Here is a 25,070-nt window from a genome sequence, read left to right as displayed (position 1 = left end):
AGATGCTGATTTCATTTTCCAGCAGGATTTGGCACCTGCCCACACTGCCAAAAGCTCCAAAAGCTGGTTCAATGACCGTGGTGTTACTGTGCTTGATTGGCCTGCAAACTTGCCTGACCTGAACCCCATAGAGAATCTATGGGGTATTGTCAAGAGGAAGATGAGAGACACCAGACCCAACAACGCAGATGACCTGAAGGCCGCTATCAAAGCAACCTGGGCTTCCATACCACCTCAGCAGTGCCACAGGCTGATTGTCTCCATGCCACGCCGCACTGATGCAGTAATTCATGCAAAAGGAGGCCCAACCAAGTATTGAGTACATGTAGAGTAAATGAACATACTTTCCAGAAGGCCAACAATTTACTAAAAATGTTTTTTTTTATTGGTCTTATGAAGTATTCTAATTTGTTGAGATAGTGAATTGGTGGGTTTTTGTGAAATGTGAGCCAAAATCATCCCAATTAAAAGAACCAAAGACTTAAACTACTTCAGTCTGTGTGCATAGAATTTATTTAATACACGAGTTTCACAATTTGAGTTGAATTACTGAAATAAATGAACTTTTCCACGACATTCTAATTTATTGAGATGCACCTGTATGTCAAATTATTTAGAACTTCACATGGTGATAAACAGTCAGTGGTTAATTCAGTATTACAGCTTTATCAGGTAAAGCCTAATTGGAAAATAAACATTTCCTTCTCTTTATTATACAGATTGGAATAAAAAAACGATATTATATTTCACAACCGTGTGTTTATTTGCCATTATTTATCACTTTTTTTTTCGTAATTGTGGCTTTATATTTCACACTTGTGACTTTATATCTAACAATGTGACTATATTTGTTGTTTTAAACTGTATCTTGTGAATTCCTCAGTACACTAGGTGCAAGACATTTTGTGATAGAAAACAAACAACTCAAGTTTCACCCAAATCACCATGTGTCTCAACAGAGTCATTCATCTACCATCTCAGAGTCTATGTATATCAAGCCAAGAATCTTTTGCCTATGGACAAAGACAGCTTTTCTGGTGAGGTATTTTTCATCTAATAATTCACCTTACACATGTTTTATTGTAAATATTGTCTGACTGATCCTTTGTTTTTTTCACAGATCCCTATGTGCATGTGTCATTCTTGCATGTCAGCAAGACAACAGAGATCGTTAAGTCCAGTCTCAACCCCATATGGGACCAAACTCTTATTTTTGATGACATTGAAATCTACGGAGACCCTCAGACCATCGCTCATAACCCACCCAGTGTGGTTCTGGAAGTTTATGATAATGACCAAGTGGTATGACTCTCTGTTAATCCAAATGCTGGCCTTCAGGGAATCTTCAAAAAGCACTACATGCTTTGATCTTGATCCATGGATGTGTTGCAGGGGAAGGATGAGCCGATGGGCAGATGCACGTGTCCTCCAGTAGTGAAGCTGAATCCTGCCACCCCATTAACACCTAAACTCCTTTGGTTCCCCATCACCATGAAGGGACGAAATGCAGGAGAAATGCTGGTAGCAGCTGAGCTCTTGCTTAAAGATAAGGTTGTTTATATTCTTACTTGCCATGTGTTTTCTCCCTCTACATGTCAGTGTTATTTTAGTCATTTTTATATACTATTATAGTTTTATTACTATTTTAAATTAGCTTTTTAATTTTATATTTCAGCTTTTGTTTTAATTTTAGTTAATGCTTTTATCCTTTTTATTCGTTTTTTTTTTCTTTTCTTTTAATATTACAAAGTTTTAGTTTTAGTTAGGTTTCAACTTGCTTCAACTTAAACTAAACAAAAATCAAAAATGTTGGCAACTAAATGAAATAGTTTTAATAATTTATTTCAGCTTTTTAATAGTTTTAGTTTTAGTTAACAGTAAAAACCCAGCTACCCATACAATAATAAACACTTTAAAACATGACAGAATGTATGCAATTATTAACTTATAGGGTAAACATAAACACAAATGGTTGTTTGCTATTATAAATGTATTGAATACAGTACTTTAGAACGAAATGTGTTTGATGTAAATATATGTTTAGCTGACAAGTCACCGTCATCTGTCCTCATATAGTATCATTTAAATACTGTTTGTATCATAGGATTGTCTGCAGTTTCAAATTTGCAGGGTGTAGCCAGTATGTTTTGTCAAATTTAGCTAAATCATCACTACCAAGGAAACATGCAACTGGAGAATAGCAGTTTTACCCAATGACCTAACTGTTGTCGCCATTAGCGTGTCTTTTAACCACAGCACCATTATCATTTGCTTATCCACTATGCTGTTCATTGTTGACCTCAGACAAATGACGTTAACCTTCCCCTGGTCCCACCTCGGAGAAGTGAGAATCTGTATATGGTTCCTCAGGGAATCAGGCCTGTGGTGCAGCTCACCGCAGTCGAGGTAATGCAGTCATCCTTACGAATAATGCGCTAAAACCAAACAAAATTACTGCCAGTGTTTCATACCGTGTGTTTTGACAGATCCTGGCCTGGGGTTTAAGAAACATGAAGGCATATCAGCTGGCTGCAGTGTCTTCCCCCAGCCTTATAGTTGAATGTGGAGGGCAGACTGTTCAGACTGCCATCATCAAAAACATCAAGAAAAATCCCAACTTCCCTGGATCTGTCCTGTTCCTCAAAGTGGTACATCACCTCCTTAACCTAAAGAAATAGCTTTTGCTAGCCTACAAAAAAATCAGAACTGCTGAAATGCCTCTGTATACAAAACAAAAGATAGAAGGTTCTACTTCAGTTCTATTTCCAGCTTCCCACAATGCTAATTAGTGGTGCTTGCTAAGGCAAGCTGTGCTATTGCTTATTTTAATGGTTAGAGATTTGAATAAACTTCGATGCGTAACTCATCCCACGCCCTTTGTGCTGCAGAAATAAATGTAAACACAAATTATGAGGCATTGTTGTTGTTGTGTATAACAATCGTGTGCATTTCTAAGTGATTATATTTACGAATTATAAAATGGGCTAGAAACAAACCTCACAGACTAACAATACTAAGAATTTAGAGTGGGCTTTTTGTGACATAGGGCATTAAGAAACCACCCAGAACACCCTAGCCATGACCTAGAAACCATCCAGAACATTGTAGCAACACAGACAACTCCGAGCTCACTTAGAACACACTAGGACTGTGGTGGCAAATCTAAAATCTTGCTTTTAAAAGACCATGTGTCCCAAAAGTCTAGATTATATACAAAATCTGCCCTGCTTCCAGATTTAAACATGTTTTTGATCCCAAAACATACAGTGAAAATAAAAACACCAAACTAAATAGTTGTGTTTGTAAATGAAGCCTTGTTGGTTTTGGACAAACAGAATCCTAACAATCTCTCTCTCTCTCTCTCTTCAGCTTCTTCCTAAAGATGAGATATACACTCCACCTATTGTACTCAAAGTTATTGACCACAGGCCCTTTGGTCGGAAACCAGTCGTTGGACAGTGTACTATAAACTCCCTGGAAGAGTTCAGATGTGATCCTTACATAAGCACCACCGAAGTGGCTATGTCTGCCAAAGGTCAAATTTAATTTAAATTTATTTTTGATTAATATAAATAATAATAATAATTTTAATGTTTTAGAAAGAAGTATCTTATGCCCACCAAGGCTGCATTTATTTGATCAAAAAGACAGTAAAAAGTTACATTGTAAGATATTATTACAATAGTAAAGGGTTGTTTATATATATATACTGTATATATATATATATATATATATATATATATACATATACACACACACTGCAAAGGTGAATTTCTATCAGCCATTATTCCATATATACACAATTTAATTATCTCCTGCATAATTTATGCCTCTCAGTGGCCATGATGGCATCAGCTCCCAGAGATGTTGTCATTGACATGGGGGACAGAATGCCCAGCCCTTCTAAACAGGTACAGTAAACAGATCTGAAAGACTAATTGTTTTCAGTAATGTAATAATGAGTAATTTCATAAATTTGTAAACCTTATGATGATAAGTTTACATCTTCTTTTCTATTGCTACTCATTCGTAGTTTTCCCAGTGCCAGCAGAAAGAAAAATAAATAGCCTTTTCTGTCGTTATATAACAGTCTGGAAACTATGCTGTTATGGCGCGAATAGCTGCAGACAGATTGTTACAGCATCTTAGAGCCAAACTCACTTCTATTATACCACAACCTATTGTAGGAAGAGGATACGGTGGACTGGTGGAGCAAATTCTTTGCCTCCATTAATGAGCATGAAAAGTGCGGCCCTTATCTCCAGAAAGGATATGACACTTTAACAGTGAGTTTACTTGCCCGATCTTACCATCCTGTGTGGATGTTTGCATCCTGCTTATGTTTCAAAGCAGATAAGGTATGGCCATTGTTATAGAATTGAACAGTGTTAAAAGTACACGTCTGTTTCAGGTCTTCAACACCGAGCTTGAGACGGTCCCAGAATTCAGAGGGCTGACAGACTTCTGCACTACATTCAAGTTACAGAGGGGCAAAACCGAGGATGAGGAGGAAGACCCCTCTGTAGTGGGAGAGTTCAAGGCAAGTCTAGCCAGTCAGCCACTGTATGCACTGAGCTTCCTTTGCTTTTGAATTGAATGCCTTTTTTATAAGGGGTGGCGGTTTCCTTGTCATTAAATATCTAGGCTGCTAACACCAAGGTTGCAGATTCAGTCCAAGTAGAAGAGACTTTTGGGTATTACAAACCCGCCCTATCACTATTGTGACCTTGTGTAAGGCATTTAATCTCAGGTTGTTGAGAAAGAACTGTTCCCCTACTGGTGTAAAGTATCATGCAATAATAAAAACATTTTGAAGGCATTTGCTACAAGACAAGTTTCCAAATAGAGGAGATTCTGGACAATTCTAAATAGTTGGAGAAAAAAGCAGCAAAAAGAGTATACGTTATAATAGACTGCCATCTAGTGGTAGTCTAACCAAGAAAGTTTTACTTGATGATATAGTATGACTATATTCACAGGGGTCGTTTCGAGTGTATCCCTTATCAGATGACCCAAATGTCTCAGACCCACCTCGGCAGTTTAGGGAGCTACCTGAGAGCTGTCCTCAAGAGTGCCTGGTCAGAATCTACATCATACGCTGCCGTGACCTGCAGCCCAAAGACAACAATGGCATGGTGAGTATAAAGCCAGTTCACATGTAAAACAATAAAAGATTCTGATGGTTCACAAAGCATCACATTTGACATTTTTGTAACATGTGCATATGCTTTCCTTATGAAGTGTGATCCCTACATAAAGATTTCTCTGGGGAAGAAAATGATTGATGACAGAGATCACTACAAACCAAATACTCTAAATCCAGAATTTGGAAGGTGAGAATATGATAAGTAATGCATTAACATACAGATATTTCTATGGAAACCCGTTTCCACCACTGAAAAAAGGTAATTGCGACTTTTTATCTCACAATTCTGACTTTTTTTCTCAGAATTGCGTGATATAAACTCGCAGTTGTGAGTTAAAAAGTCATAATTGTGAGATTTCAACTCGCAATTCTGAGAAATAAAGTCAGAACTGCGATATATAAACTCACAATTCTGACTTTTTTTCTCAGAATTGCGAGTTTATGTCTTGCAATTCTGACTTTATAACATGCAATTGCGAGTTAGAAAGTCAGAATTGTGAGATATAAACTCGCAATTTTAAGGACATATCAGTCTTTTCCCCCTCAAAATTGGACTTTAACTCGCAATTGCGTGTTATAAAGTCAGAATTGCGAGATATAAACTTGCAATTCTGAGAAAAAAAGTCAGAATTGCGAGTGTTTATCTCGCAATTGTGACTTTATAACTCGCAATTGCGAGTTTATATCTCACAATTCTGTGAAAAAAGTCAGAATTGTGAGATAAAAAGTCACAATAACCTTTTTTTTTATTTTTATTCAGTGGCGGAAACTGGCTTCCATATATTTGTGTATTTCTGTTGTGATTTTTAAAAACTATTTTAAAATATGTTCACAGAGTGTTTGAACTGAATGGCTACATTCCACAAGACAAGGACTTGAAGATTTCCATCTATGATTATGACCTGCTTAGCGCTGATGAGAAGGTTGGGGAAACAATCATAGACCTTGAGAATCGACTTCTTTCTCGGTTCGGCTCACACTGTGGAATCCCAAAATCTTACTGTGTGTAAGTGTTTATCTTACTAGCGGCCACTTTTTCACATACAGTTTTATTATATCATTCCCTATTACTAGACATATTCATGTACTCTTTGATAATTAAAATACGTTTGGAAAAGATCTGGAGTGAACCAGTGGAGGGACCAGCTCAAACCATCTCAGATCCTACAGAATCTGGCCAGGATGAGAGGAACTCCTGCTCCTCAGATCGCAGATGATGGAAGTTTCCTGTCGTTTGGAGGACGAGAGTACAGGCTAGATGAACTGGGTATGCTTATTCAAATTATTAGACCTTGTCTTCAACTTGTGCCTCAACTTTATGTACATAAACTACTGTTGAAATGTTAAGTTTTTTCAGTAAGTTTTTTTTTTTTAATCACTTTTATAAACGAAATATATATATACTGTATGTTATATATAACTTTTATTTAGAAGTGACAGTAAAGACGTTTATAATGTCTATTTCAAAATATTTTCAAATAAATTTCAAATAATTCTGCTATTTTGTACTTTCTATTCATCAAATAATCCTAAAAATGTATCATGGTTTCCAAAAAATATTAAGCGGATGTTTTCAACATTGATAATAATAAATAATGTTTACAATGATTTCTGAAGGGTCAGCTTTTCCAACACAGAAATAAATTACATTTTAACATTTATTTAAAGAAAAAAATTGCTATTTTAAATTGTATTAATATTTCACAATATTACTGTTTTTACTGTATTTTTTATCAAATAAATGCAGACTGTAAGAGTATAGTCTAAGAGTATAAGAGACTTCTTTCAAAACATTTTAAAAAACAACCCCAAACTTTTGAACAGTAGTCTGAATATGAACTTAAGAACCCCCTTATGTAGTAAATAAAGGTACACTTTGTTGTTACTATAGTTTTACCTGATTCAGCACAACTGTACATGATGTATGTTGCATTTATACTTTGGTGTGGAACTTGCAGCAACATATATTGCTAAACAAGCATATTATAATAAAGTAAATAAGCAATGAAAACACAAATGGATATTACTTTGCTCATAGAGGCCAATAAAACCATCCATCCACATCTGGGCCCACCTAAGGAGCGAATCTGCTTGCATGTGTTAAGGAGGCAAGGCCTCGTCCCAGAGCATGTGGAGACCAGGACCCTTTACAGCTCCTACCAGCCCACTCTCTCTCAGGTCAGTCCCCACATCCTCAGCTTTTCTAATACATACTCAAAGACTTTGCATTAGTTTATCCAGAAGTACTGTCTTTGTCACTCATGTTCATTTTGACTTCATAGGGCAAAATCCAGATGTGGGTTGAAATATTCCCCAAAAGCCTTGGTATTCCAGGACCCCTTCGTGACATCACTCCTCGCAAACCCAAGAAGTACAATCTACTTTTCCTCACAACCGTAAAACTACTTATGTGTGATTGGTGTTGTAATGTGTCCCTTTACATTGAAGGTATTTCCTGCGAGTCATTGTTTGGAATACGACTGAAGTCATTCTGGATGAAACCAGCATTACAGGAGAAAACATGAGTGACATCTATGTAAAAGGGTAATACGTTGATTACAATATTAGCATAGTACTAACATTCAAAAGGTTTTGGTCAGTAAGTACTTTCTGAAAGAAACAAATTCTTGGATTCAGAAAGGATGCATTAAATTTATTAAAAGTGTCAGTATTTTAATCAAAGAATCCTGAAAGAAATGTATCAGGGTTTCCACGGAAATATTAATCGGCACAATTGTTTACAATATTGATAATAATAATAATAAAAAAAATTCTTGAGCACCAAATTAGCATATTAGAATGATTTCTGAAGTATCATGTGACACTGAATACTGGAGCAATGAATGAAAATTCAGCTTTGCCACCACAGGAATAAATTACATTTTCAACTATATTAAAATAGACAGATAAAATATATTAAAATAAATTATTTTCAATTGTAATATTTCACAATAGTACTGTTTTTACTGTATTTTTGATCAAATAAATGCAGCATTGGTGAGTATAAAAGACTACTTTCAAAGACATTAAAAAATCATACCTACCCCAAGCTTATAAACACTAGTAGTAGTGTATATGCATTTATTTATATTTGTAGGTGGATGCCAGGTATGGAGGAGGACAAGCAGAAAACTGATGTCCATTTCAGGTCCCTTGATGGAGATGGAAATTTCAACTGGAGATTTGTCTTTGGCTTTGATTATTTGCCAGCAGAACAGTTGTGTATGGTGTCTAGAAAGGTTAGTGGTTTGGAAAAGCATAAATACATATTAGATGACGTGTTTTCAATCAGAGGTAGTCACAAACCATATGTGTTTTCATTTCCAGGAACACTTCTGGAATCTAGACAAAACTGAGTTCAGGATCCCTCCTAAACTGATCATTCAGGTCTGGGACAATGACAAATTCTCCTTGGATGACTACTTGGGTGAATTCTCTTCTTCCAATCAACATATATACCCACCAGATGTTTAATCTTTCCTTTTTTTAAATTATTATTATGTATTATTTAGGGTTTCATTAGAAATATTCATGGTCATTTTGATATTTTTGGCAACTGGCTTTCTCAAACAGGCACGGTGGAGTTGGATATGCTTCACCTCATCCCTCCAGCTAAGACCCCTGAAAAGTGCTCTTTAAGCATGCTAACCCAAACAGGCAAAAACCTCACACCTACGTCACTCTTCTCCCAGAAGTCAGTGAGAGGCTGGTGGCCTTGTGCCATGGAGGAAGATGGCAAAAAAATCCTGGCTGTGAGTGTAGCTTACTGATAAAAATAAGATACATGATGCATACTGCATATGTACAGCACAAATGGTAAAGACCGTTCTCTTTGTGGTGTTAGGGTAAAGTGGAGATGACACTGGAAGTGTTGGAAGAGAAGGAGGCAGAAGAGAGGCCAGCTGGGAAAGGAAGAGATGAACCCAACATGAACCCCAAACTAGATCCTCCAAAGTATGAGAATATCGAAGTTTGGCCATTCAGTATCATGTTTGATTAGATAATGTGAGTAACACTGTATGTTGTAATATGTTCAAACAGCCGTCCAGATACGTCCTTCCTTTGGTTCACAAATCCATGCAAGACCATGAAATTCATTATATGGCGCAGATACAAATGGCTCTTCATTGGACTCATTCTTCTCATACTGGTGATCCTGTTTATTGGAATCTTCTTGTATTCCTTCCCTGTAAGTCTTTTCCAGATATTATTATTAGTAAATGAGCAAATTATTATAAGCAAAGTACCTGTAAGAATCACTATGTCATGTGCATTTTCTAAATTTACACTTTTATTCTCACAGAACTACATTTCCATGAAAATCGTGAAGCCGTATTAATTGGAAAATTACAAGACATTGGAGCAGCAACCTGCAATGGGACACAACCAATAGAGAACCAGCAGAAATTGTATTTTTATGTATTGTCCTCTATTTTTCCCCTCCAAAAATACTTGCATGTATAACCTACACCAAGTGCTATTTTTTGTTTCTTTGTAGACAACACTGGGTTGGCAGGTTACAGTGCTGCGAGATGTTTTTGTTTGATTTCCAATCCTTGACTATGTTTATTTTCTTTGTTAATAATATGCATACAAGATGAGATTTATGCTCATGTTGCAATGTTTTGCTGTTGTAGAATTATGTGATTTATACAGTGCATACTGTATAAGATTTTAAGTATGCAATTTTAATTAACTAAAATCAGATAGATCTGCTCCTTTGTTGTTCATTATACATTAAACAACTATTTCTTGTTTACTTGTATATAATATTATCATTAGTAAATACATTGATAATATACAAATTCATAATAATTAATAATAGACAATTTCCATGAACAGGGTACCAAATCTTATTTTCTTTTTCAATAAAATATTAGTTATGGAAGCGCTTAGAAAATGCTGATTGTCAACCTCAGGTGTACAAACTAAATTTTGCAAAAGAGCTGTTCTGTTTTCTATTCGTTATATGAGCTTTACAGATTTATGTGCACTAGCTACCAGTGTTGGGGAAAGTTACTTTTAAAAGTAATGCATTACAATATTGCGTTACTTCATAAAAAAGTAACTAATTTCGTTACTTAGTTACTTTTTATGGAAAGTAATGCATTACGTTACTTTTTAAATCTGGACAGGGCTTGCTTGTTTGTTTTTAAAATAAAAAAAGTTATATTTTTGGCAAATATAAAAGCCTTTTCACACCAAAAGTGAAATGAATACGCTTCAGGCTGAAGGGAAAGTAAATTTAAGTCCGTACTGTAGAATGCAGAAGAAGACATTTCAACACACTTCAGCAATAAAAAATGACACAAGACTGTTTGTCTAGAGTAATTTGTGCTTATTATTATGGTTGAACTGGGTCATCGAAGGTCAGAAGCAAAGACATTGGTTAATAGAATGGGATTAAATACATAAAGGATATTTGTGTTGTTTAGCATTTAATTATTGCAGGTTTGCGTCATATTCTGAGTTGCATTATTTTTATTCATTTTGAGGAATACTCTATCTGTGAGTGAGATGAATTAATTCATATTTATTTTAGAACTACAGTAACATCTTCTGATTTCTCTCAACATGGGGACAGGAGAGCTGTCAATCAATACATTGGAAAAAAAAGTAACTTGCCTTACTTGTTTGAAAAAGTAACTCGGATATTCTCTTGTAAATTAAAAAGTAATGCGTTACTTTGTCTAGAGTAATTTGTGCTTATTATTATGGTTGAACTGGGTCATCGAAGGTCAGAAGCAAAGACATTGGTTAATAGAATGGGATTAAATACATAAAGGATATTTGTGTTGTTTAGCATTTAATTATTGCAGGTTTGCGTCATATTCTGAGTTGCATTATTTTTATTCATTTTGAGGAATACTCTATCTGTGAGTGAGATGAATTAATTCATATTTATTTTAGAACTACAGTAACATCTTCTGATTTCTCTCAACATGGGGACAGGAGAGCTGTCAATCAATACATTGGAAAAAAAAGTAACTTGCCTTACTTGTTTGAAAAAGTAACTCGGATATTCTCTTGTAAATTAAAAAGTAATGCGTTACTTTACTAGTTACTTGAAAAAAAGTAATCTGATTACGTAACTCACGTTCCTTGTAATGAGTTACCCCCAACACTGCTAGCTACTTTTCTTGTTAGGTTAATTGTACGTAACATTACATAGTAGTTTATCTATAAGACGCTGAGGAAGAACCCCTACTTAAATATACAAATCTAGAATGTAACCAATAATATTCAACGGAAGAACCCGAAGAAACAGATTGACGGACTTTTACTCCAAGTTGCAATTCAATTTCTGACCCACCAAAGATATTATTTTATAAATAATGATATATATTAACAATATAATGGTTAGAATCATGCGTTTTCAACAGGACCCCCACCCAGATTCTCAGCCAAACCAGGGACCCTCAGGGATTAGTGTGTGATTGTGCTCGCGAGCGTGCGTGTGTGCGAGATATTTTTCGAGAAGAATTTGAAAGAATTGGCTTCACATTTTACAGTAAAATGTCATTTGAAATGCTAGCTTTCTCGTTTCCCAGTAATCCTTTCATTACTCTGGCTAATGAGTTGTAGGTATGACTGTATAGCTTTTATTTTCAGTTCTAAGATCTAAATGTCAGTTGTAAGTTAAATTTTTCTTTTTACAGCAAGTAGTTTGGCAGGAAGTGTGCTTACGATGAATATGGAAAATAGGTAAGTTGTTTTGTTGTTGTTGTTGTTGTTTAAAATGGGTAAAACTCAGCCAAACCAGGGACCCTCAGGGATTAGTGTGTGATTGTGCTCGCGAGCGTGCGTGTGTGCGAGATATTTTTCGAGAAGAATTTGAAAGAATTGGCTTCACATTTTACAGTAAAATGTCATTTGAAATGCTAGCTTTCTCGTTTCCCAGTAATCCTTTCATTACTCTGGCTAATGAGTTGTAGGTATGACTGTATAGCTTTTATTTTCAGTTCTAAGATCTAAATGTCAGTAGTTAAATTTTTCTTTTTACAGCAAGTAGTTTGGCAGGAAGTGTGCTTACGATGAATATGGAAAATAGGTAAGTTGTTTTGTTGTTGTTGTTGTTTAAAATGGGTAAAAAAAAAAAAGAAGCACTTTTCGTTAAGATCTAAATGTCAGTAGTTAAATTTTTCTTTTTACAGCAAGTAGTTTGGCAGGAAGTGTGCTTACGATGAATATGGAAAATAGGTAAGTTTTGTTGTTGTTGTTGTTGTTTAAAATGGGTAAAAAAAAAAAAGAAGCACTTTTCGTTTTTTTGTCTTTGGCAGCCATGAGGATGAAGATGCAGGGTGTGATCTTCATGAGACCCTTGAAATCAAGAAAAGCAGTCAGGCAGTCATGAAAGATAATGATAAGCTGTGTGAGTCAACAAGAAAACGTAAGGAGCAGAATGATGAACCAGAGGACCAGACACAGACCTCTTTGCCGAAATGTGACGAGGACACAAAGGGCATCACTTATAAACAAACTCCTGATATTACTGATGTACACGTTCCAATGGAGCCAAGCAATGGAGAAAAGGCAATCGAATCAACTTCACCAGATGCCAAGCTGGTCAAGATGACTTGCATGTCTACAGAGATGTCAGGGACAAACCTAAGTTCCTCCGTAAATACAAGTAACACACATAATGTAGATGTGGAGATGAGAACCGAGAGTCCAGCATGCAAAGAGTCTCTGCCTAGCAATTCTCCTGCCTGCCCCGACTTGCAAGACCCCTGTTCGAGTGTTGACCCAATGGTGGTGGAGCCCAAACCCTTAGTCCCCAATCCAGAAGCTGTAGACAACATCAAAGACGAACTTGAAGTGACACCCATGGAAACAGATGACACAGAGGGGCAAAACTCTGGTGCTGATGCTTTTGTTCCCGAAAATGTTGTTGAGACTGAACCTGAGAGTGACCAGACACGGGTGTCTTCTTCAGAAAGGTATTGTTGTTTTTGTAAATATTGCTGTAGTAGATAAGGGTTTTACCACACTATCAAAGACTACTCAGATGCACTGATATTAAAAGTTTGACTGTTACTAATAATTGGTTTTATATATGGCTGATTGAAATTCTATAGTATTTTGTTGAAATTGATCATTACAAACACTAAAACGGAAAATCAGTTGTTTTAATGATACAAGTGAATTTAGACGTCACAACAATATGAAAAATTGATATTAGTTTTGAGATTTTTTAAATGTGTTTTCAAAGAAGTCTTTTATGCTCACCAAGGCTGTTTTTATTTTTTAAATCAGTTAAAAAAGCAATATTGTTAAATATAAGTTTTTCTATTTTAATAGACTTTAAAATGTAATTTATTCCTGTGATTCCACTTTTCAGTAGCCATTATTCCAGTATTTAGTGTCACATGATCCTTCAGAAATTATTCTAGTGTGTTGATTTACTGCTCAAAAAACATTTCTTCTTCTTCTAAAAAAAAAAAGATTAGTGTTTTTTAATGTGTGTTAGATGACAACAGAGGTAATCTAAATGTAAAAATAGGCAAAATGAGCTTGTGCGATTAAATATGCAATACTGGCTGATATAAATCCATTAATCAATATTGTACCAATATCACTCAAGTCTTATGAAAATATAAAATAAACATAATAATGCAATAATAATATATAGTTATTATTATGCAATAAACTATAATAATGCAAATAAAATAATTTGTTCCATCTCTCCAGTGAGCAAGTGTCAGCAGAGCAGAAAGAACAGGAATGGCTTGGGACCCCAATAAAGGAGCTTAGAAGAATGCCTCAGTGTGGACAGTCCCTGCCACACCTCAGGGCAACAGACAATCACAAAGTACTCATCAGGGTAAGCCACGCTCTCCGCAGCGACATTGTGATGTTCTCGGTCAGCGCCTAAGGGCTTCCTGTCAGTTTGAGTCTAATGCTGCTGTGGATGTCCTAGCAGCTCTACGCTTTGCCTGTACAACATAGAACTCAGTGTTTTGATGTTCCATTGAAAGGATTTGGACTGAAGTGGTTGGATAGTACTTAAATATCCCTGCAGAAAATAGTTACTTCATATTTTACATCACTGGCATTTGAGTCTGTTGCAGGCTTTGTATTTTTTTTAATAGATTTTTTTTCAGGCAACCATTAAAAGAACAAAAAAAACTTGTTATCCTTTAAAATATCAGAATGCCATACTGACCTGATTACATAATGTTTGTATTGATTCAAAGGTAAGGCAAGGCAAGTTTATTTATATAGCACATTTCGTACACAATGGTAATTCAAAGTGCTTTACATAAATTAAAGTAAAATAATCACAAAAATAAAACAAGGAATTTAAAAACGTTGAAAATTAATTTAAAAAATTGATTTAAAATGAATTTAAGGCATGCATAAAATACAGTGCAAACAGTTCGGACATCGCATGGTGCTCATTCAATAAATGCACAGTTAACAGATGGGTTTTGAGTCTAGATTTAAATGTGACTAATGTTTTAGCACATCTGATCTCTTCTGGAAGCTGATTCCAACTGCGGGCGGCATAATAACTAAAAGCAGACTCCCCTTGTTTTGTGTGAACCCTTGATATATCTAACTGACTCGATCCTAATGATCTGAGTGGTCTGTTAGGTTTATATTCAGTGAGCATATCTGCAATGTATGTAGGTCCTAGGCCATTGAGTGATTTATAAACGAGTAAAAGTACTTTAAAATCAAAGTAAAATGAACTGGTAAATAAATACCTAGAGTCTCTCTCTGCTCTGGTTTATAGACAGACCTGCTCAAAGATGGTCAAGTCCCCCATCCATATCCGAGCAAATACAGAGATTCCTGGGATGATATGACCGTAAAGATGCCTTGTTCAGAAAAGAACCTGTTTCCTGTGGAGAATGAGGTAATGTCTTCTTTTATGTTAATCAGTGCCATGTAGAATAAAAATTAATTGCCGTTTAAATTATATAGACTTTTTCTTAATACGTTTTTTTTTTAGAGTGGACTTCTGTTGAATAGCTGATACCGTTTATTAGGCTTAATATGAAATGATCGTTTGACATAGTTACATCATACCGCATCGTTCAAAGATATTGTGAATATTATTGAAATATTATTATCATTTAAAATAAATTTGGTTTAAAATGTAATTTATTCTTGTGGTGGCAAAGCTGAATTTACCACTTTATTGAGCCATTATTTCAGTCTTTAGTGATCTTTCATAAATCATTCTAATATGCTGATTTGGTGCTCAAGAAACAAAAAATCATTAATGAGAACAGTTTTACTGCTTGGACACGACAAAGTTAAAAAAGCATTTATTTAAAATAATCCTCTTTTTATGACAAATGTCTTTACTATTACTCATTCTATTTAATGTATCTTTGCTGAATAAAAATATTAATTTCTTTCAAAAAAGAATTGTTAAATGATATAGTGTGTATGGTGTCTATTTGATGTGTACAGTATGATGTGTTTTTTCAGGATGGAAGTGTAGTGCAAAGTCGATGGGAGTTGATTCGTACAGCTTTGGAAGGAGAATGCAAAAGTTCACTTGACATTAGGGTATGTTTTGTTTTATGTCTTGAGAAAGTTGTGCTAAAAGAATAAGTAATGAATCCCACCAGAGGGTGGCAGAATTGCTCCGAGATGTGAAGCAGGTTTTAGTTATCTAATAAATGTTATAGTTTCACCAAATTGTAGTACTGACTTATTTTAATGTGATTTGGTGGTTTACCTTTTCTTAGATATGAAAAATGAATTGTTAATATTTAAAAAAGAAAATCAAATGTTTTAACTGTCATAATCTTACAGGATGCAATATTGAGTTACAACACAGTACATGCTAAAAGATGGGACTTCACAGCTTTGAACTATCTCTGCACTGAGGTAAGAAGTACTTTTTTTCCTTCAGGAAAAATAACTAAAATAGAGACTGCTTGTTTTCTTTTGTGTAAAATAGAGATGGCCAAAGAAAACTTGCTGTCCAATTGTCCATTGGATTTGCGTCGATATCATGTGTTAATGTACAAAGCATTTGACTTACCCCATCTGGATGTAGTTCAGTGCACCCCAAATAATGTGCATGCAGATGGTTGATTTGCATTTGATAGTGTCATTAGTGGAAATGAAATCAGAAAGTAATAAATTAAATCTACAACATGCACAAAGCACTAATGAGTTTAAACAAACTGTACATGCACAAATAATGAGTAATTCAGTTTAACAGCATTACATTTTGCTTGCGCAGTAAAACTGACTTCAGTGAAAGTAAAGAAACCAGTTTAATTGGCTTCTCTGCCAATGCTAGAATAAACCATTTTACTTAAAGAGTATGTCAAGTGGCCCCAGTTGGTTACATTTCACTTCATGATGCATTTTTGACGATCTATATCATAACCGGAGCTGCCATAAAATGAAAGCTCTAATGTTGTGGCGTTAATGAAGTGAGCATCCTAAAGTCTGATTTCTTGTGGTGTGTCACAGTTGGGACCAGAAGGCCCCATGATACTAAAAATGTCCCATCATTGTTTAGTCTGACTGGTTTGAATTTACTGGCACACTAAAGGCATTACGCTCTGCAGTCAGAGAGAAGAAGCAGGTTAGCCTCCAAGTGGCTACGCACCAAGCAGTCCGCGTCTGCCCCTTCTGCTACCTCGTCCCCGGGGATCCCTTTGCATCCAGCAGTAGTCAATTAAGACAGAGGTGGGCACTCAGCATAACGAGCAGCAGCTGGCAGAGGAAGGCCAGGGAGATGAGGGTCCTGTTTACTGCAAATAAACACACTCAACAGATGGGCTGTGGTCTTCCGCATAGCCAGAAGCTGGTCTTGATGGTGGCTCTGATAGGGAGATGACTTAAGAACGCTTGAGGTTGAGTGCTCCTATTCCACCAAGAGCTTGACATGAATGAGGGCTTGTTTACTGTTTTGTGCCACAGTACTTGTTCTTTTCGATCTTAACTAAGCTAACTTTTTTTTAGCTCTATGGGTACAGAAGGTTCTACAGAGTACATGTTGCAGGCATACAACTTATGCTCAGTTTTTGTTTTAATTATTGGCCCTGTTGCCCACACAAGTTATTTTCATACTTTTTAATGCCAAGAATCCCTAAATATGATGATTCCCTTGTGAGGGACCCACTTCCCTAAATATAAAGCTGCTATATTGGGACTTTGTACTGGCATTATTATTATAATTGTATACATAATTACTTTTTTAATCATCGTGCTAAACTAAAGCACAAATCTGGAAAATATTACTCTATTGTTTTTCATAATAAAATTTTTTTTGTCAGGATTTCTTACTTTAGACAAAATCAGGCCAAAACAGTAAAATCGGTCACACTTTATTTTAAGGTCCAATTCTTGCTATTAACAAACTATGACTATGACTTTTGCCTCAATAAACTCCTAATTTGCTGCTTATTAATAGTTAGTAAGATAGTTGTTAAGTTTAGGTATTGGGTAGGATTAGGGATGTAGAATATGGTCATGCAGAATATGTGCTGCTTTATATAAACAACTAGTTAATAGTGAGAATTGGTCCCTATATTAAAGTGTTACCGTAAACTTAAAATATAATGAAATTATATTATGAATATAATCAAATTCTGTACATTAGGTAAAACCATTGCATTGTAAATTTTTTAATAACATTAATATCTTAACCTGCCCTAATATCTGTATAAAAACATAAGGATCAGATCACTGATCAAATTTTCAGAACACCTATCAATTTGTGAAAACTGCTGATACATAAGATTAAAGGTGTGCTCACATTTACCGTTATTTTGTACATTTTTGCAGGCAAAATCTAGACATTTCAATAGGAATTTCTCATGAGGGCAGAAAATTTGCCCATGCAGATTTCACAGCGATTCCAGTTGGTCATGCAGATTGTGTTGACTAACAGGAACCTACTGTTTGAAAGTGACTTCTGTGTGAGCTTTATCTTCATACGTTGCTACACAATTGACTACAGATAATTAATAATTTTCACCTAAATATTTCTAACATCATTGCACATTAATTTCTTTTACTGGTGATTACTAGCCCAATTCGATCACTGATTGCGACTGTAGTAGGTGGAGAATAAACCCACCAGGCATTGGTTTCATTATGCTATATCACTGTTCCATGACTCATAATGTTTTTGAGGCATAGGATTATGTGGATCTTTTTCATTTAGCAAACACTTTCTTATCCAAAGTGACAATACATTTCATACTTGTACAGTCGCTGTTTTGGCAATGGTACTAATTCTCCCTTTCCAGAGAACACATAGTCATTGTGTTGCAAGAAAGTCTTTAACTGCCTTTAGTTCTCTGTGTGCAGTCTTTCTCCAGTGTGCAATAAATGGCAGACTTTGAACTATGCTATATCTTAGATTAATAGTCAAAAGCCATTTCTGTATTACAGTGCTATTCTTATAGTTATGGCTTCAGCCAAGGCATCAGAACGTCCCCTCCATGCTTAAGATGATTTGATAGAATAATCTCAGACCTGTGTAAATCAATAGCTGTCTGTGACTTTTTTTATGGCTGTATCAAATTTAATTAACCACAGCCGTTAAATCTATAAGGGAGCCAATCAAAGCCATTAGCAAAGTGCACCGCGTTCTAATGAAGCATGCTTGAGTGGACCAGCTCCTTAAACTGTCCACTTAAGAGCTTGAGCTGTGCCTTTGCTCTTTGGCTCAGGCACGATGCATCTTCACGTTCCTCAGTGTTTTTCCATCTGTCTGGCTTTTGCCATAATCATTTTATGACTATAATTTTTTTGGTGATCATACATCAACCCTAAGGCCTGTCCTCACTGATGAGATGGCAAGTGGTGTCGTGTTTAAGAACGCAATCTTGTTGTTATCTGTATGTTTTTGTGTTGCTATTAATTAATGTAGTGTAGTTCTCACTCTTTCAGCTGTGATTAAGTATGCAGGTGCTTACAAATGCATACTTTTCCTTGTGTAATTGCTTTTTATGAATCCCTACCAATGCCCTTTTTCTAAATTGTCTGGAATCTTATTGAATATTATGGTACTATATAGACTTTTGTGGTATAATATCATTGTGTGCATACATATTTAAATGCTTTTAAGCCAGCTGTCTTATTTCCTTGTATCATCAACAGAGGGCACTGGTATGTCAGCCTGGAGAGTTGGCGATTGATTTTCAATTTAAGAGATTAAATGAAACATCTCTGAACAGCGGTCAGTTAATAACTGTAAGAGAGTTTTGAATCGTGCATGTCAAATGTGTGCTTGCACTATGACTGTCAATCAAACATTTTTAAAGCAGAATATAGAGCAACAAGACCACATCAAAAAATAAATCCATGTTTACGCAATGCTGCATACAGGCCATAGTGAAAATATGGCAGCTCCCACTCTCCGCTTCGGTTCTGTGTTAATGAAATGAAGAATCAGTGCAGGCTTAAGGCTCATTCACAACAAGAATGGTAACTAAAAATATGACTACAATGATAGCTATATTTGTGTCAACACTAATGCACAATAACATTTCATTTATAATAAGTGCACACTGCAGTTTTTTGATCTGCAGATTTAAATGCTGGATCTTCTAAAGCAGGAAGGATTCTGATTGGCTGTCAGTGTTTTTATTGTTAGTCAGCTGAAAAAACTTTGAAAGTGATTCTAACAATATTTTTTCTCTGTGTGCCGTTAACATTGTAGTTGCGCTGTGGATTCTGTTATTCTTCTAAATTTAGAACAATTTCTAAAACTATTGTTATAGTTATCCTCTTTGGTGTGAGCAGGCCTACTATCTGAAAGCGGTTTCCTCTGGGACATAAAGTGGTGGTCTTATCTGTCCTTCTAGGTGAATTTAAATTTCAGGACGGATGTTAATGTTATTTGGAGACTTGTGGAATAATGAGTATGACCATTTAAATCTATTGGCTGTGAAATAACACTTGAAGATAAGAATGTCATGAAACAAAATTTCATTATTATTTTCAATTTGATTAAAGCTCAAGAATAACAGAATAATTCTTAATATAGTTTTCATCTGAATAGATCACATGCATTCTGTAGCTGCATTTATACTCGGTGTTATTCTGTATTTACCCGTGCTGTTATCGGCCCTATAAGGTGTGCAAATAGAATGGCTCTCTGGTGTCTTAAAATTGTGTCTGTTACCGCAGGACTCCAATAATTGTCACAAAGCTGAGCGGCTGCTGGGATTTTGATTGACAACAGAGGTGTGATGGCTATGGAAAGAAGCAAAATACAAATTAGGACCGGACTTGTCATAAATTGTAGTTGAGCCTCAGCCCTACCCTGAAATGAAAGTGTCAGAGAAGTGGGCTCTGATAAATTCACACTGCTGGCTCAGTGCACAGAACTCCACTTCAGCCTCTAGCCCTTCGCCTACACAACCATCTTATTTCAGTGTCTCAGAATAGCGGGATTCCCTGAAGCCAACACACAGTATTTGTCTAAACATACTGACCTGCAGAAAAATGCTAATTATATAAATCATGCAATGAATGGAACTGGTTGATTTTGCAAGTAAGAAATACTGGTTGGTTTAGGACTTTAACTGCCCTTTATTTTATTTTATTTTATTTTATTTTATTTTGACACAGGGATTTCATTTGAATTACAATACAGTTTAGTTTTTTTGGATCTTAAAGGCATTGCACATTAATTTCTTTTACTGGTGATTACTAGCCCAATTCGATCACTGATTGCGACTGTAGTAGGTGGAGAATAAACCCACCAGGCATTGGTTTCATTATGCTATATCACTGTTCCATGACTCATAATGTTTTTGAGGCATAGGATTATGTGGATCTTTTTCATTTAGCAAACACTTTCTTATCCAAAGTGACAATACATTTCATACTTGTACAGTCGCTGTTTTGGCAATGGTACTAATTCTCCCTTTCCAGAGAACACATAGTCATTGTGTTGCAAGAAAGTCTTTAACTGCCTTTAGTTCTCTGTGTGCAGTCTTTCTCCAGTGTGCAATAAATGGCAGACTTTGAACTATGCTATATCTTAGATTAATAGTCAAAAGCCATTTCTGTATTACAGTGCTATTCTTATAGTTATGGCTTCAGCCAAGGCATCAGAACGTCCCCTCCATGCTTAAGATGATTTGATAGAATAATCTCAGACCTGTGTAAATCAATAGCTGTCTGTGACTTTTTTTATGGCTGTATCAAATTTAATTAACCACAGCCGTTAAATCTATAAGGGAGCCAATCAAAGCCATTAGCAAAGTGCACCGCGTTCTAATGAAGCATGCTTGAGTGGACCAGCTCCTTAAACTGTCCACTTAAGAGCTTGAGCTGTGCCTTTGCTCTTTGGCTCAGGCACGATGCATCTTCACGTTCCTCAGTGTTTTTCCATCTGTCTGGCTTTTGCCATAATCATTTTATGACTATAATTTTTTTGGTGATCATACATCAACCCTAAGGCCTGTCCTCACTGATGAGATGGCAAGTGGTGTCGTGTTTAAGAACGCAATCTTGTTGTTATCTGTATGTTTTTGTGTTGCTATTAATTAATGTAGTGTAGTTCTCACTCTTTCAGCTGTGATTAAGTATGCAGGTGCTTACAAATGCATACTTTTCCTTGTGTAATTGCTTTTTATGAATCCCTACCAATGCCCTTTTTCTAAATTGTCTGGAATCTTATTGAATATTATGGTACTATATAGACTTTTGTGGTATAATATCATTGTGTGCATACATATTTAAATGCTTTTAAGCCAGCTGTCTTATTTCCTTGTATCATCAACAGAGGGCACTGGTATGTCAGCCTGGAGAGTTGGCGATTGATTTTCAATTTAAGAGATTAAATGAAACATCTCTGAACAGCGGTCAGTTAATAACTGTAAGAGAGTTTTGAATCGTGCATGTCAAATGTGTGCTTGCACTATGACTGTCAATCAAACATTTTTAAAGCAGAATATAGAGCAACAAGACCACATCAAAAAATAAATCCATGTTTACGCAATGCTGCATACAGGCCATAGTGAAAATATGGCAGCTCCCACTCTCCGCTTCGGTTCTGTGTTAATGAAATGAAGAATCAGTGCAGGCTTAAGGCTCATTCACAACAAGAATGGTAACTAAAAATATGACTACAATGATAGCTATATTTGTGTCAACACTAATGCACAATAACATTTCATTTATAATAAGTGCACACTGCAGTTTTTTGATCTGCAGATTTAAATGCTGGATCTTCTAAAGCAGGAAGGATTCTGATTGGCTGTCAGTGTTTTTATTGTTAGTCAGCTGAAAAAACTTTGAAAGTGATTCTAACAATATTTTTTCTCTGTGTGCCGTTAACATTGTAGTTGCGCTGTGGATTCTGTTATTCTTCTAAATTTAGAACAATTTCTAAAACTATTGTTATAGTTATCCTCTTTGGTGTGAGCAGGCCTACTATCTGAAAGCGGTTTCCTCTGGGACATAAAGTGGTGGTCTTATCTGTCCTTCTAGGTGAATTTAAATTTCAGGACGGATGTTAATGTTATTTGGAGACTTGTGGAATAATGAGTATGACCATTTAAATCTATTGGCTGTGAAATAACACTTGAAGATAAGAATGTCATGAAACAAAATTTCATTATTATTTTCAATTTGATTAAAGCTCAAGAATAACAGAATAATTCTTAATATAGTTTTCATCTGAATAGATCACATGCATTCTGTAGCTGCATTTATACTCGGTGTTATTCTGTATTTACCCGTGCTGTTATCGGCCCTATAAGGTGTGCAAATAGAATGGCTCTCTGGTGTCTTAAAATTGTGTCTGTTACCGCAGGACTCCAATAATTGTCACAAAGCTGAGCGGCTGCTGGGATTTTGATTGACAACAGAGGTGTGATGGCTATGGAAAGAAGCAAAATACAAATTAGGACCGGACTTGTCATAAATTGTAGTTGAGCCTCAGCCCTACCCTGAAATGAAAGTGTCAGAGAAGTGGGCTCTGATAAATTCACACTGCTGGCTCAGTGCACAGAACTCCACTTCAGCCTCTAGCCCTTCGCCTACACAACCATCTTATTTCAGTGTCTCAGAATAGCGGGATTCCCTGAAGCCAACACACAGTATTTGTCTAAACATACTGACCTGCAGAAAAATGCTAATTATATAAATCATGCAATGAATGGAACTGGTTGATTTTGCAAGTAAGAAATACTGGTTGGTTTAGGACTTTAACTGCCCTTTATTTTATTTTATTTTATTTTATTTTATTTTATTTTGACACAGGGATTTCATTTGAATTACAATACAGTTTAGTTTTTTTGGATCTTAAAGGGATGGTTCACTCATCCCCGCACAATGAAAGTCAAAGATGTCCGACAGTATGTTGTTTGAACCTCACTGACTTTGTTTGGATAGAAAAAATGGTTGAAATATTCTTGGGAACTTTATTTTATTTTATTTTATTTTATTTTATTTTGACACAGGGATTTCATTTGAATTACAATACAGTTTAGTTTTTTTGGATCTTAAAGGGATGGTTCACTCATCCCCGCACAATGAAAGTCAAAGATGTCCGACAGTATGTTGTTTGAACCTCACTGACTTTGTTTGGATAGAAAAAATGGTTGAAATATTCTTGGGAATATATTTTTGTGTTCTGCAGAATAAAAAAATAATAGTCATACAGGTTTGGAGCAGCATAAGGGTTTGTAAATGATGGTTGAATTTCCATGTTCACGGGTGATATGCCCCTTTAAAACCCCAAAAATGGCGTGTAAAATACTAAGCACGTATGTCATGTACTCATAATGCGGAGTGTCCAAGAAAAATCTGCTATTTATTTTCAGTTTATGTACTCACAAATCAAAAAATAAGAAAATAATGACCTCATCCGACCACTCTTTGAATTTTTATTGGTTGGATTGGATAGAGATTGTAGTATGTTATCTAACAGGTTCTGGTTCGGCAGGATAAGGGGGAATGTTTGATTTAGTGAGGTCTAACTCCTGCAACCTCAGCTTAGGCCCATCCGGCCTGTCAGCTCTCCTCACTCATTAAACCCAGAGGAGCACTTTACGATGTCAAGCAGGTCATTACTTATGACAGCATTTAGTCAGGCCTCCTTTGCGGGTGTATAAATGCTCCTTGGTTAAATTGTCAGGCGAGGCTTCCTGTCCAGAAGAGCCCCACGCCGCCTCTCCTTCCTCAACCCATTTACATCTGTTCCAGGAATCCCATTTAATCAGCTGAGCACGCCCAGTAACCTTGATGAAATGGGCCCATGACTGAGCGCGCTGCCAATCGCAGCCAATATATTTGTAAATAAGTGTGTTGTAAATCTGTGTGATGATAAAACAGTAGCGTATTTATTTTTCCCGAAATCATACAAGGCTGCTGAGCCAGCGTGTGCTGTTTTGACACCCTCCGCTTCAGAATGAATATCACAAAGCAGTGCTGTTTGCCTGATCGGAGATCTACGGTGACGTTGCTTAGCTGTATTTTACCCGAGATGAAAAGTGCACCGAGGGCTTTGTCTTTATTTCCATCTCAGTCATGTCATTCACCATTGGGAGCTCTGCTAATATCACAAAATTACGTTTTTGTAACCTCTGTGCGATAGATCAAGTTTTGTTACTGCCTTTTCAGATATGAGTGAGTTTTTTCTTGCTACACTGACAAACCGAGGAGTTTTATATATTAATTCCCTGAATCAAGCTTTTTGGATGCTCCAGGCAATAGAGAGATAAAATGATTGCTGGGATTGCCCATAGGAACTCCACTAATATGGTTAATATTGCGTTTAATGTGTTTATCCAGTGCACTCTGAGCTTTTATGTTTTACTTGCAAAAGTTGAAAGCAACCTGTTTTTGTTGCCAAAAAGCCAGCAGCTCAGGATGCAAATAATTTTTGTTCACCTATTGATGTCATTCTGACAGCATAACGTCCTATCGGGGTTTTTTCCCCCCCTGACACATGAATAATACTCTATATGACAGCTGG

The 25,070-nt window shown here is 36.0% G+C and overlaps 2 protein-coding genes across 4 annotated transcripts in view; both read left to right on the top strand.

Annotated features, from left to right (window-relative positions):
* Positions 1 to 9,902, top strand: part of myofl (myoferlin like) — a 33,000-nt gene extending 23,098 nt beyond the window's left edge. For all 3 annotated transcript variants that reach the window (XM_016276836.1, XM_016276837.1, XM_016276835.1), the window contains 22 exons: positions 960 to 1,037; positions 1,121 to 1,302; positions 1,393 to 1,551; positions 2,305 to 2,406; positions 2,487 to 2,648; positions 3,370 to 3,535; positions 3,838 to 3,911; positions 4,188 to 4,286; positions 4,412 to 4,540; positions 4,980 to 5,135; positions 5,242 to 5,333; positions 5,982 to 6,152; positions 6,265 to 6,413; positions 7,185 to 7,324; positions 7,429 to 7,517; positions 7,595 to 7,690; positions 8,244 to 8,385; positions 8,474 to 8,573; positions 8,720 to 8,898; positions 8,991 to 9,100; positions 9,188 to 9,335; positions 9,450 to 9,902. In XM_016276836.1, the coding sequence (XP_016132322.1) occupies positions 960 to 1,037; positions 1,121 to 1,302; positions 1,393 to 1,551; positions 2,305 to 2,406; positions 2,487 to 2,648; positions 3,370 to 3,535; positions 3,838 to 3,911; positions 4,188 to 4,286; positions 4,412 to 4,540; positions 4,980 to 5,135; positions 5,242 to 5,333; positions 5,982 to 6,152; positions 6,265 to 6,413; positions 7,185 to 7,324; positions 7,429 to 7,517; positions 7,595 to 7,690; positions 8,244 to 8,385; positions 8,474 to 8,573; positions 8,720 to 8,898; positions 8,991 to 9,100; positions 9,188 to 9,335; positions 9,450 to 9,485 (2,759 nt within the window). In that variant the 3' untranslated portion in view covers positions 9,486 to 9,902. The remainder of the gene's footprint in view (positions 1 to 959; positions 1,038 to 1,120; positions 1,303 to 1,392; positions 1,552 to 2,304; positions 2,407 to 2,486; positions 2,649 to 3,369; positions 3,536 to 3,837; positions 3,912 to 4,187; positions 4,287 to 4,411; positions 4,541 to 4,979; positions 5,136 to 5,241; positions 5,334 to 5,981; positions 6,153 to 6,264; positions 6,414 to 7,184; positions 7,325 to 7,428; positions 7,518 to 7,594; positions 7,691 to 8,243; positions 8,386 to 8,473; positions 8,574 to 8,719; positions 8,899 to 8,990; positions 9,101 to 9,187; positions 9,336 to 9,449) is intronic.
* A 2,366-nt stretch (positions 9,903 to 12,268) lies between these two features.
* Positions 12,269 to 25,070, top strand: part of LOC107588702 (poly(ADP-ribose) glycohydrolase) — a 36,071-nt gene continuing 23,269 nt past the window's right edge. Inside the window, exons 1-6 of the mRNA XM_016276914.1 lie at positions 12,269 to 12,346; positions 12,427 to 13,086; positions 13,838 to 13,970; positions 14,886 to 15,008; positions 15,590 to 15,670; positions 15,920 to 15,994. Of these exons, the coding sequence (XP_016132400.1) occupies positions 12,330 to 12,346; positions 12,427 to 13,086; positions 13,838 to 13,970; positions 14,886 to 15,008; positions 15,590 to 15,670; positions 15,920 to 15,994 (1,089 nt within the window). The 5' untranslated portion in view covers positions 12,269 to 12,329. The remainder of the gene's footprint in view (positions 12,347 to 12,426; positions 13,087 to 13,837; positions 13,971 to 14,885; positions 15,009 to 15,589; positions 15,671 to 15,919; positions 15,995 to 25,070) is intronic.

This window comes from Sinocyclocheilus grahami, unplaced genomic scaffold (assembly GCF_001515645.1).
Source record: "Sinocyclocheilus grahami isolate Dianchi unplaced genomic scaffold, SAMN03320097.WGS_v1.1 scaffold106.1, whole genome shotgun sequence".
NCBI lineage: Eukaryota > Metazoa > Chordata > Actinopteri > Cypriniformes > Cyprinidae > Sinocyclocheilus > Sinocyclocheilus grahami.
Note: the sequence above shows the minus strand (reverse complement) of the source record. Positions and strands in the feature narration are given on the sequence as shown.